Source organism: Eptesicus fuscus, chromosome 12 (assembly GCF_027574615.1).
Source record: "Eptesicus fuscus isolate TK198812 chromosome 12, DD_ASM_mEF_20220401, whole genome shotgun sequence".
Classification (NCBI taxonomy): Eukaryota; Metazoa; Chordata; class Mammalia; order Chiroptera; family Vespertilionidae; genus Eptesicus; species Eptesicus fuscus.
The window spans coordinates 23,495,215-23,507,858 of record NC_072484.1 but is presented as its reverse complement, the minus strand read 5'-3'; the positions used below and the strand labels follow the sequence as shown (position 1 = coordinate 23,507,858).

The following is a 12,644-nucleotide window of genomic DNA, read 5'->3' as shown; positions in this document are numbered from 1 at the left end:
GCCCCATTCAGCAGCCACGAGCCACATGTGGCTGCTTAAATTTAAACCATGTGAAACTAAGTAAAATAAAAGTTTCTAGCTGCACTAGTTCTACTCTAAATGCTCCACTGGCCACACGCCCCGTGGCCTATGGCTACTGTGCCTGACAGCACAGACCCGGGACATTCCACCGCCACAGGAAGCCTTCCTGACAGTGCTGCTCTGAGGAATTTGTCTCAGCGTTGCCGATCAGCCCACCCCAGACTAGGAATGCTAAGTGAGCTTCATTCTCTCCCCTGGGCTACTTGCAGGCATGGTTCTCCCACAGGCAGGCCCGACTCGATTGCTTCCATGTGTTTTAACTTCCCTGAGCAGTCAGATTAGGGGTTTGATCTCCTCACTTACACCAGTTCTCAGGGCAGTGACAGAGGAGCGAGCCTCGGACACAGGCCAGGAGCCGGGGGAGGGAGGTACCTTCACAGGGGGTCGTGCGGCAGTGGTCTTTAAGGTGGGAGCAGTTCTTGCCTTCGTAGTCCTCAGTACACTTGCAGAAATAGTCGCTGGCACGGTTGTAGCACTGGGCACCGTTCTGGCAGGGGTTGGGCTCGCAATAATCTATGTCCAGCTGCAAGGAGCAGGAGCAGGGCAGCGGGAGAGGACACAGGAAGACAAAGGTGTGATTATACCGTCTCGGGGGCAGCGAACACTGGAACCTGACCCCTTCACCTGCTTCTATTAGAACAGCCTGCATAACACACAGCTAGGTCCTAGAGACTCTCCAGGTGGACACTGGAAAAAGCAGAGCAGAATCAGAGAGGGCCGAGTGGCAGGGATGAAATGGACAGGCTACTGACACTACCAAGAAAACCACTCCATCTCTCTCCACCAGCGTTTGTCTAGCAGAGGTCCCTAGCCAATGGGAGGTTAATGGATTTCACAGAGTCAAGAGTGGAGTGGGGGGAGGGAGGAGAAAGGAAAGGTGAAGGGAGGGGGAAGGAGAGGGGGAAGGAGGGAGGGAGGAGCGGGAGGAGACTCCCTGTAAAAACTCGGCCAGAGGCTCCAGCAAGGCTCACCTGACAGAGGTTTCCAGAGAAACCAGTGGGACACAGACACTGGAATCTGTTGATTTCATTCTGACAGTGACCCCCATTCAAACAGGGGTTGCTGGCACATTCATCGATGTCTCTCTCACAGTGGTCGCCTGCATAGCCAGGTGGACAGATACAGCGATAACCATTAACCAAATCCTGGAAGAGGAGAAGGAGGGGGAGAAACACAGGCTTTCTTTCTATGTATCCACAACACAGGGCTGCAGCGGTTTAGCACGACTGTTGCGGTTCAGCTGATTCACTAGAATAGCCAAGGGCCGAGCCTCCCAAAACGGGCCTTCGAGATGACTCCCGGGGGCTGGGCTAACGTGGGCCCAGGGGAAACTTCCAGAGACTCACTTTCACCTGCATGTTTAAACCTCCCAGAGCTCTCCCAGGGTCATATCAATCTTAAGTTGGCTTTTGATCATTAAGGTTTCGATTTAAGCAAAGATTTACATACCCGACAGGTGGCGTCATTCTGACACTGGCCAAGGCAGTCATTAATATCTAAAAAACAACAACAAGCCATCATATTAAAGAGGCAATTTACATTGAAATTGGGCTTAATTGAAAAGCCTTCTCAGTCCAAACAGATAAACTCTTCAAATCAGATTTCCTGTGAGCTTCCAGCGAGATAAGGTTACTGCCCTGGGTGGGAACCCTCCCTCATTCTTCCAAGACAGAGCTGGTGAAACTTCACCTTGTTTTAGCCATCTTATCAGAATGGGGCCCTTCCCCCCCCCCCCCCCCCCCCCTCGCTAATGGGCCTGATAAACGCCATGTTTCCATTTCTGCACTGATCACTCCCTCTTCTAAAACATTTCCTCCACTGGGTGTTCCATTTACCACCCTAGTCTTCCATGGACTGGCAAACACCTTCAACACCCCCGTTTCATGAAAGTCAAAATCAAAACAAAGTCACTCACTTATCTCACAGTTCTGGCCCATCCATCCTGGGAGGCAGTCACAGTAGTAGCTGGCAATCAGATTCTTACAGGATTTGGCATTGACACAGGGTTTGGCCTCACACTCATTTGCATCTGAAAGAAAATGAGGATGAGCAGTGAGGAAGGGAGTTTTACTCCCCCATGTCCCGTCCCTCCCCCAAACACTGCCCCAATCATTTGTCTAAAACAGGAGACAGTTTAATAAGCTAAGTAACAGATCCTAGGTCCCCTCTCTTTTGAGCCTCAGATCCCTCTCCCTAGCCATTATCGAATAAGGAATGCTAATGGATAACTCTCTGGCTGCTGGTGAACAAGGGTTCCCAGCAGAACAGCAGAAAGCCACCAGGCATTTCTGTGCAAAACCTGGCACAGCCTAGTTGCTGGGATTTAAATGTGGCAAAAAGAATGCAGACAGCTCATTCCTCATGAGATCATCCCCGTTTGGAGCCCAGCTGAACACTCCTCGGACAGACGATTGACATGGTTCAAGGAGTCCCACCACTTTCCCACAGGGCCTGAAAGAGCTCGGCCATTTGCATTCGAGTGCCTTCTCCCGGGCCGGCCGGCTGGGCTCTCGATAATAAATTACTTAAGTATGATGTGTGCAGACCCACACCTCGGGCCACGTGCTCATCTTCCTCAACGGCTCTGATGATCAAAGCCAACCTTGGTGCAGGCACTTTCTTACCTAACTGGCACGTTTTGCCAGTCCACTGCGGTGGGCACACACACTTAAATCCATTAACCAAGTCCAGGCAGGTGCCCCCATGGGAACAGTTATTTGGGGAACAGTCATCAATGTCTGAGAAAAATGGAAGAGGGTTGGCAATTTAATCTCAATCCGTTTGACAATTAAGACAATTTAATACCACACGAGGGGCCTTCACTGAACAGCCAGACACCTGCTGTAAGTGACTGATTTTAGCTTTAAATCCCCCACTGCCCCAGATCATTTAATCCCCAACCTAAGCAGGCAGGGATCCCCAGAGCATCAACCCCTGGGCTATTTTTAAAGAAAAGTTTCATCATGGCTCAGAGGAAGCTGAGAACAACTAAGGAAAAAGAACTCTTCTTTCATGGTGGAAAAGCTTCGTATTTGCTCAGAGTTGTCCCAAAACAACATGCCTGGGGGCCCCACACCCCACTTCTGTACGCACTGTGGAGGCCTCTTAACCACTCATCCACTGCCCACTTATGAGGTGCCAGGCTCTCTCCGTGAATTCGCTCTGAGTCTTCACAACCCCAGGAGATGGGCACTGCCGCCAGCCCATTTAAACAGGGCACGGGGAAGTTTTGTGGTCAGAGTCCCACAAGTGGTGGGTGGAGGCCACGGTGCCAGCCAGGCCATCCGACCCCAGAACCCACATCCTTAGCCATGCTGCCTGCTGCCCTCGGGGGGCTGATGACAGTGGTTTTCTCTGGCCTGGCTGCACCTCAGCAATCCGTGACTTGTTAAAGGATATGACTCCCTAATTCCGAAGGGAAACTGTGGGACACGGAGAACTGTACTGTCAAGCACCCAGTGGGGCTCTGATGAGCAGCCCAATATGGCAGCCATGGTGGCTCTCTAGCCCGAGTCCCTCTTTCAGGGCCACCTGCTCTCATGACAAAATTCAGGGGTGATGACCTCCCCTGCAGAGAGACGCTCCATGATTCTCTCTGGAGGAGCAGAGCTCCAGGGAGCACAGGCAAAGTTAGGAGCTGTGCCGTGAGCCCATTTCTTTCAGTAGCAGACACATGTGCTCACTTAGCAGGGAGCACGGGGGGGTGGGGGGGGACTTCCAAGTACAAAGGCCGGGAGCTCAAGCCATACTCCCCACCAGACTGCAGGCTGCACGCATCCCCTCCCACCAGGACAACCCCTCACCAAGACCTCACACTGGACCACGAGCCCAGGTATCTGCCTGACCCCGAACCTCCACACAGTGACCCTCTAGAAAGGACACAGGCCGGAACCCGACTTACTTGTGGAGCACGTGGGGCCGGTCCAGCCCGGAGAACATTCACACTCAAACCCCAGGGAGGTCTCCTTGCAACTGCCCCTGTTGTGGCAGGGGTCAGAGAGGCAGGCGTGCTCCGCTGCGAAGACCAGGGTGGCAATCAGCAAGGGACGTTACCTACACCCTCTCCCCACACCCAGATCCCACACCTGGGCCACCAGCTCAAGGTCATTTCAAAAACTAAAAGCAAGTGTGTGATATAAGCCTGCTGTGTCTAGGGAAGAAAGGGCGTCATCTCTCTCGCTACTTCCAGCCACGTCCCTAGGCATCTTAGAGTCGGGGTCGTGGCATCACACACACACTGCCTCCCATGCCGGTCTGCATCACCCAAAACACGTGAGTGACCTGAGGGAAGTTTCAAAGACCCACAGGATTGCTGACATGGCAAGTCTTCACTTTGGAGGATACGCTCATCTTTTTTATGAGTCCTTAAGTATATTTTTTAAAGCCGAGTTACAAAATAATTAAACGAAGGGATCTCGTTCCGCCTGGACCACTTACCAATCTCACAGTTGGGTCCTGAATAGCCCTCAGGGCAGGAACACTGGTACTTGTCAGGACCCGTGTTGCTACACGTTCCCCGATTGAGACACGGCTGGTGAGTCCCGCAGTAATTGAGATCTGCCAAGAAGATCCCAAAGAAGTCAGTGGCTCAGAGGTGTAAAGACTGCCAACCCGCTGCGCTTCTAGTCCCTTTTAAATGCCGGAAGTCATGAATAAGTCATGGGGATGTAAAGCGGAATAGTCGATAACATTGTATTAACGTTGTAAGGTGGCAGATGGTCACCAGACTTATTGTGGGGACCATTTCACAATGTCTGCAAATCACTGTGCTGTACACCTACTACCGTAGGTCAATTACACCTTAATAAAAAAAACAAAAAAACAAAACAAAACTGGAGCCTAAAGGCAAATTTAAGCAGATTCCTGATTCATAATTTAGAAGACATCCTACAAATAAACGTAAAGAAATAAAGCTAAATGACTGCCGTCCCACCCAAGACCTCATGCTCCTTCCCCGACATCCCCTCCCTCAGGGGCCCCTTCCCTGGGGGCCCCTCCCCGAGGCGTACCTTTGTCGCAGAGCTGTCCGCCCCAGTTGGTCTCACAGAGGCACTGCCAGGGCTCGTTGCAGGTGCCGTGGACGCACCCCGGGTGCGGGATGCATTTGTCACAGTACAGGCCCTGCCAGCCATACTGGCACCTGGGGGACAGACAGCACAGCCTCCTTTAGTCTCTAGAACATTCAGGGAGATCTGGGCCATTCCCAGACCAGGCTGCAGAGTGCAAGGTTTTTCTGTTTTGTTTTTGGGGACAGGATTTTAGACTCTCAAGGTTTGTCTGGGGCTCCCTCTAAACAAACATTTTCATAGTTGGGCCAAGGTCCCCTCCCAGGCGACGCATGACAAAGGGAGGGCTGTTCGGGGAGAGAGGCCAGTGTGGGGCTGCCCTGCACAAAGCCACTCTTCTCAGGCTCCCAGGAATGAGCCGAGGGTGGAATAAATCAACCCCAGGGCCGACTATAGAGGGGAAGGAAGGACTCTCTGGTGACAACAATAGCCATGTGAAAGTCTCCGCAAACACAGCCCTTTGGGCAATTTTACACAGCAGCTTGGCTCGGCCCTTTGTCTAAACAGTGAGTCACGACCCCAGCACACAAAAATGCAACAAGACACCGAGTGCGGCAGGAAACAGCCTCACGATGAGGCTTTATGGAGTCAAACAAGGAGGGAAAGGGGCGCCTCTTTTGGCAAAGAGGAGGGTAGGATCCCTGAACCCGCTTCTGCAGGGAGCGTGAGGGAAGCAGCAGCTCTCCAAACCAATTCCATAGGTAATTTATGACCCACGACTATGGCTGCTTAGGCCAATTTATTTCATAGTTATTTCTCACTTTGCCAAAAAAAAAAAAAAAAGGTCAATTCAGTTTATCTAGTATTGGGGAAGGGAGTTGAGTTACCTTTCTAAGCGCCTCATTAATCGGACTCTTTCGAGGCCAAATGGTGCCTTTGATCCCCAAACAAAAACACAAACATAAACCTTCACCTGGGATGGGAGAGAGGGCAGGGTCTCAACCACTCCCCCTCAAGTTTCAAGCCTTCTGAAACTTTAACTGCCTTCTCAAAAATCAAGCTTTCAAGCAGGAGGGGGGCTGGGCAGGCCTGAGGGTGGAAGGAAGGTGGGGTGAGGCAAGTGTTTCCATAACGGGACCTGGGAAACGTCATGGTCGGCACCGACGCCCCCGCCGAGCTGCTCAGCTGTAACTGTGGAGAACAGGCACCCCCAGAGGAGAGGCTTGGGTTTCCAGAAAGCGGGAGGCAGGCTAGCAAATCCTTGTCATGGGAAAATTCTAGGGACCCGGCTAACAGCTGATCACCGCGGCCGAGAAGACTGCCCGCTTCCCAACCTCCACCAACAAGTGGGCCACACCCCACCCAGAGAACCACTGGCATTCGTGGTTCAATATTCATCTGACACAGGATTCCGGTTTATGTAACACTAAACATCAGTCTAGGTAACAAGTGACTATTTAAAGAAGCAAGATAAATCATCTGATAGACATTTTTAAAAACTGAACATCGAGGTCGGTGGGAGGTGGAGGGGACCCGTTTGATTAAAAATGGATATTCTTAGCTTGAAAGATATTAAGAGGAAACTGACATGAAAGTAGCAATATCCTAATCACCTTCTCGTCTTCCCTTCCAAATTAAGGATAGCTATACCTCTTCAGTTTGTCTAATAAAAGCAAGAAGAGGCAGCTGAGGACCCAACCTCACCACCTAATTAATGAGAGCTGGATCCCCAAGCATAAAAAAAAAAAAAAAAAGGAACCACAAGAGGCCACGGATGACTTCAAAAGAAAACAAATAAAAATACTGACCCTAAAAGAGGCATCACAAAGTTATCCTAGTTTAATAGTATATGATTAAGGTTCTCATGAGAAATTGAAGTGACTTCCCTCACATGATGATTCATAATTAAGTTTGATATTATTGGCAGGCTTGCAATAAAGTGCGCATATGCGCCCAGGAAAAGGACTCTAAGTTGACCTGGGAACTACAGGACCCATCAAGTTTTCTCATGTGGAAGAGAAAAAAAAAAAACACAACCACCTCTGTAATACATAATCCAACTTACAGGTAACTTGCCAATCCACTATTTCTGGTGCAGGGCACAACCTGAACTTCCTCAGCTAGAAGGTTCTGTTTTGATTTTCCTTCAAGGCAGGGAGAAGGAGATGGGTTGAGAGACTATGCAAATGACGTGTGGGAAAGTCGCACCTTAAGTAAATAAGGGCACCGGTGCGTGTCTGGGCAGGGAGTGGGAGGTGAGACTCCGAAAGAGAAAGGGCTAAATTCTGGAGACAAAGCCTGTTGTTCTGGCTGGGAGGGCCCTCCCCTGCGCGCAGCGCACGTTTATTCTGATGACAGTAGCAGAAATCGCGGCTGGCCTCCCTGATACCCATCTGAGCGCAGAGCAGGCCCAGAGTGGCTAATGGCACTGCTGATCTGACTTTCTCCAGAACACCCTTAATTACAGAGAGCTGAAGGAGGTGGACGCCAGCTCAACATTTGACAGCAATGCTGTCAGACCTACAGTCAGCCGCCACCTCTGGGGGTTCGTCTGCAAACCCCTCAGCTTTCCGGAAATAACCGTATCCTTCTGAAGTGCAGGGAGGGACACTTTTCAGGTTTGTTTTTCTTTTACTTCCAGCTGCCTGCATTCCCACCTCAGCTGCCAGCCTCAGAGCCCAGTGCTCACTCCCTGCTGCATGGACGGGGAACAGATGCAGGGGTGGGGTCCCCAAAGGCCACAGATAACTATCAAGCAGCAGTTCTCAAAATCTGAGCAGCAAAACCATGGGGCCGGCTTCTCAAAATGCAGATTCCTGGGCCGACCCCAGAGGCTGAGATTCGTGTCTGTGGGGTGGTGCCCAGGAATCTGCATTTTGACGGTTCCCCGATTAATCTGCGGGATTCCACTCAGGAGTCCCGGAGTTTGGAGACAGTGATTCCCAAAGTAGGGTCCCACCAGCAACAGCAGCGTGCAAGGGCTTGTCAGACCTGCAGAGACTTGGGCCCACCCCTGACCTACGGACTCAGGGTCTGCCTTGGGACAAGGGCCCCATGGAACATGGGCTTACATGTGTTGTAAGCTTCCCTTGGCTCAAACCTTTGGGCCTGTCACTCTTGGGGGGCAAAAGTGACAGGCCCAAAGGACCCAGGTAGTGTCACATTAAATCCGCTAATCCTTTGGATACGGGAAGAGGCAGAGTAAATTGTGAGATTGTGTCAAAATGCCACAAGCAGCAACAATATTTCCTGAAGGAAGCCTTTCCCAAATTGGCATAATGTACATTTTAAAAAGTTCCCAAAACTGTAATCACGAAGCAGTCGGGGTAGGTCTCGGTTTGGCTTCTGCATTGTCTGGGACCATAAAAGAACAGACTTCAAAGGCCAGCAGCAAAGTCTACATTCATCAGGCTCAACTGACAAGATTCCAGCACAGCCATTAACCTCTCAGCACCGGCCTGTCTCCCGCCTGCAAAGGGGCCAGGAGATTGTACTAATCCCATTCTAAAGAATGCTCCACGTTCCCTATTGATGGGAAAAGTGGGGGAGGGTTGGGAGATGGAAAACCGGGGAGGGGGGGCGGATACACAGGCAAAGGAACGTACCCACATCCCCCCATCTAGTCCATTAGCACGTTGAGGGGAAGATTACAAAAAACATGTTATCAATTTACAGAAGAGTTAGTCCATGAAGTCACCGAGTATGCTCCTAAGTGTTTCCTTTTTTTTTTTTTTTCCTATGAGGAGTGTGTGCATTCCACCGGACAGCTGGTATAATTTAATAAGCTTCGGATGTGCCTATTTGAATGGTAAGCTTTCTTGTTCTCCAAAGAAACATATTCACAGTCAAGTCAGTCCCTCTGCTTGCATCACAAAAATAATTATTAAAATAACAAAAAATCAACAACAACAACAACAACAAAACAGTGTAGTTGTTTACCTGCAGTCACCTGGGAGTTTGCAAGACCCGTGCTTGGGACTGCAGCCCTGTCGGCAGATCGCTGTAAGAAACACAGAAGGCTGCATCAGTACCCTGCCCACTTCTGGACCGCCACCGCCATGAGAATGGCCTAGTACATTAAGCCTACCAAATCCACGACTTCAAGAGATCTCATATCAAGTCCATTGTAAAGAGAGGAAGATGGGAGGTGCCCAAATAACAAATCCAGCTTTAAACTTCAAGGCCACGCTAGCAGATCCTCAAAACATGATACTGTTTGGGGACAAAAATGCAGGCAAGCTGATGGGGGAAGGGGCCCTTCATCCAGTCTCTCTGAACAATAGCTACCCTGCTCCCTTGTCAATTCCCACCCTTGACAAAAGAAAAAAGGGAGGTGTAATCCTTCCTCGTCTCACCCACTCTGTCCCATCAGGGCAGAGTTCAGATGAGCCCCAGCCTCCTGAACGCTCCCCCCAAATGCCTGGTGTCTCAAAAATCCCGTGGGATTAACAAAGCGAGCCAGGCTGCCTTCATTTGGCCCATTCAGCACCAGATCGGTTGGTACTTTTGTCAAGTATCCTCACAAAGTAATTCTGCTGCCTTTATTAAAAAAAAAAAACAAAAAAAATTGACATAAAAAATACCAAACAGATAAACCTGTTGTTGGTTTTTAGAACACCAACTACTTAAAACATATTTATCAATTCTGTCTTTCATTTGGGTCCCAGAAATGCCATCCTTTTAAAACTCTTGTCCTGTTATTGAAGAAAACAATACGGCCACAGAGACCTGCAAATACCTCTCTCTGCCCTGCCCCTCAACCACAGCTCAAATATTCGTTTTTAATTTGAGTGTATCTTAAAAGGATTTATCAAATTTAAGTGGAATAAGCAGAGCACATTAATGTCCATGAGGGCCTATTGTGGTTAACTGGAATTACCCACCAGTTTGCTATGCCTTAGGATTGTTAATGGTGTAAGGACCACAGAGAGTTCTGTGGATGTCTGTGTATGCGATAGCTCACTGATTCTAGGAGGGGCTGGGGCGGTAGGTAGCCCAGCTGCAAAGCTTATGCAGGCAGACCTCGTTTTACGTGCTTCTCTTTATTGTGCTTCACAGATGTGGGGTTTCTTTTTTATTTGTTTTTGTTTTTTGGTGTTTTTTTTTTCTTTTTGTTTTGTTTTGTACAAATTAAAGGCAAGATTCCCCCACCAGCAAACAGATTAAGACCGGAATTTTTGCAACACTCGTTTTTTTACTGTGGTGGTCTGGGACCGAACCGTGGTGCCTCCAAGGTGTGCCTGTGCTATCGTGGATGGCTTCAATTATACTCAAGTATGAAAACTCCGGCTCACCACTCGCTCCTCCCTCAATGCCACAGCCCTAAGAGATGCTCAGTGAAAGTTTGCTATAAGGCCACCCTGAGGTCAGGGGCTGTCATTTCCAACAGGATCATCTGTTCAGACATTGACTGGGTTAACACAGTCCCCCTTGGTATCTGTTTTGGGTCAGGTTCCTTGAAAGCAGAGCCTGAGAAGGGGTCTCGGGTACAGGGGACAGTGGGGAGGGCAACAGATGGGGCGGTGGTAGGAGCTGAGCAAGGACGTGGTCTCAGCTGGAGTCTGGCTTCAGCCTGATCCCAGGAGCCGCTCTGGAGCATGAATTGTAGCAGATTTAAGGCAGAGGGGACATGTCACTGATTCAGACTGAGCTGCAGGGATGGGACATGGAGTGGCCCCTGCTTGGCCATGACAATGCTCAGAGGAGGAACCGCTGTGAGCAGTCAATCGTAAAAGCAGCTGGTGGGTAGGGCACAGAAAAAAGCCAAAATCTCACCCCACCTAAGACAGCCACCTGATCGCAGGTGGGGTGAGAACTTGCCACCGAAAGCGACAGCCACCCAGAGCTGGTTAACCCAGCCGGCATAGACCACATACCTCTGTTACATTCGGGGCCCATCCAGCCTTCCATGCAAGTTTTGTTGCCATTCTGGTCACAGGCATAATGCCCGAAGAAGTCATCTCGGGGTCGGCAGAACTTATTGCAGCCGAAGCCATAGTAATAGTCATCGCAGGTGACGCGGATCTGATACTCAAAGTGGGCCACCCCCGTGTTCTGCTTTAGGGTCTGCCACTGCCGGCTGGGGTTGATCATGCCCGAATGAGAAGCCTTTTCAATGATGCTGTCCGGTTCTACAGGCAAAGAAAAAAGATCAATTGCATTAACATTCACATCAGAGCCTCCTTCCCTGACCTGACCATTTTGGCTATTTTTAACAGTAAATACACAGGGTAAAAAATTCAGCAGTACAAAAAGGGCAGAAAATGAAAACCCCCATCCCCAGTGGCAACTGCTGAAACCATTTATTGACTTTTTTAATGAGTGTATAGTATTTCACTGTCCGGAAAAAACAAATAAATTGTTTACCTAGTTCTGACATATGTACAATAAGGTTGTTTTGGCCTTTGGCTATTAATCAAAGCCACAATGAACATTCTTGAACATATCTGCCATGTGTGTGGTTCGATCAGTAAGAAAAGATCCTAGAAACGGAAGTGCTGACTCAGAGGACGTGCACAATCCCAGACAACCACAAACTACCGCCAATGAAGTCCTGTCAGTCTGTCCTCCCACCCGCACAGGAAACTGTTTCCCAACATTATTATCAAACTTTCTGATCGCTGCCTGGTAGGTAAAGAAGTATCTCTTGTTGTAATTAGCATTTAATTAAGTGATGGTGAGCGCCCTTTCACGGGTTTACAAAACCATTTGCATCTCTTCCCGTGAGCTGTCACCTGTTTCTCTTCTTTACCAAGTCTTCTAGGGCATGGCTGGTCACACTGATTTGCAAAAGCTCTTTACACATTATAGGAAGTAGCCCACTATGGAATGTTGCTCTTAAAGAAATTTCATTATTCCAGGTCAAGGTTAGCGATCTCTCTTCTGGTTTTAGAGGTTTGTGTCTTGCTTTAGAAAGAATCTACTTCCAAACTCTTCATTGGAAGCCAAGGAGGAGAGTTATGTTTTCTAAAAATGATGACCTTTACCACCTTTTCAGCTGGCATTTAAACAGCAAGACAACGAACTTGATGCACTGCACCTTGCACCGTTGCCCAGAAGGCAGATGAAAAAAGGAATTCACCCCAGTTAAGAGGCAGATTGAGGAGGTTTTGGAGCCAGTCATGCTCGCTGAAGAGTGCCCATTGAGGAAAAACGCTGCGCCCATTGAGGAAAAACACTGCAGCTGAAGCGGCTCTCAGGAGGAGCAGAAGTGGCCCTTGCCTCGAGGCCACTGATAATCTAGTTGGAGAGAGACAGGTACTGAAGCAGCTCCGTATGCACCAGGTGCCAGGAGTTCAGGGGAGGGTTGTGAGAAGGAAGCAAGGCGCTAAGTCAGCACCCCAGCCTGGTCTCGTGTTTGTTTTCTTAAACCTGCCAGCACCAACCCTTCACCACCTTGTCAAATTCAAGGCCACCTTGGAGAGACTGTCTTAGGACCTACTTGCAATGTCTTTGTGATTCTTACCCACCCACACCCCTGTTTTCCTAGGCCCAGGGCCTGTGCGCACTGATGAGGCTATGCAAACCCTGCAGGTGACCAGGAGTGAAGGAACGCCT

The 12,644-nt window shown here is 49.6% G+C and overlaps 1 protein-coding gene across 4 annotated transcripts in view; it reads right to left on the bottom strand.

Moving 5' to 3' along the window:
* Positions 1 to 12,644, bottom strand: part of JAG1 (jagged canonical Notch ligand 1) — a 45,749-nt gene that overhangs the window by 19,135 nt on the left and 13,970 nt on the right. For 3 of the 4 annotated variants that reach the window (XM_054724287.1, XM_008141092.3, XM_028144785.2), the window contains exons 4-13: positions 10,964 to 11,218; positions 9,027 to 9,087; positions 5,091 to 5,221; positions 4,519 to 4,638; positions 3,983 to 4,096; positions 2,706 to 2,819; positions 1,997 to 2,110; positions 1,531 to 1,577; positions 1,053 to 1,226; positions 454 to 604 (exon numbers count right to left, since the gene is read on the bottom strand). In XM_054724287.1, coding sequence (XP_054580262.1) covers positions 454 to 604; positions 1,053 to 1,226; positions 1,531 to 1,577; positions 1,997 to 2,110; positions 2,706 to 2,819; positions 3,983 to 4,096; positions 4,519 to 4,638; positions 5,091 to 5,221; positions 9,027 to 9,087; positions 10,964 to 11,218 — 1,281 coding nt within the window. The remainder of the gene's footprint in view (positions 1 to 453; positions 605 to 1,052; positions 1,227 to 1,530; positions 1,578 to 1,996; positions 2,111 to 2,705; positions 2,820 to 3,982; positions 4,097 to 4,518; positions 4,639 to 5,090; positions 5,222 to 9,026; positions 9,088 to 10,963; positions 11,219 to 12,644) is intronic. The other variant, XM_028144786.2, reaches the window with a different exon arrangement.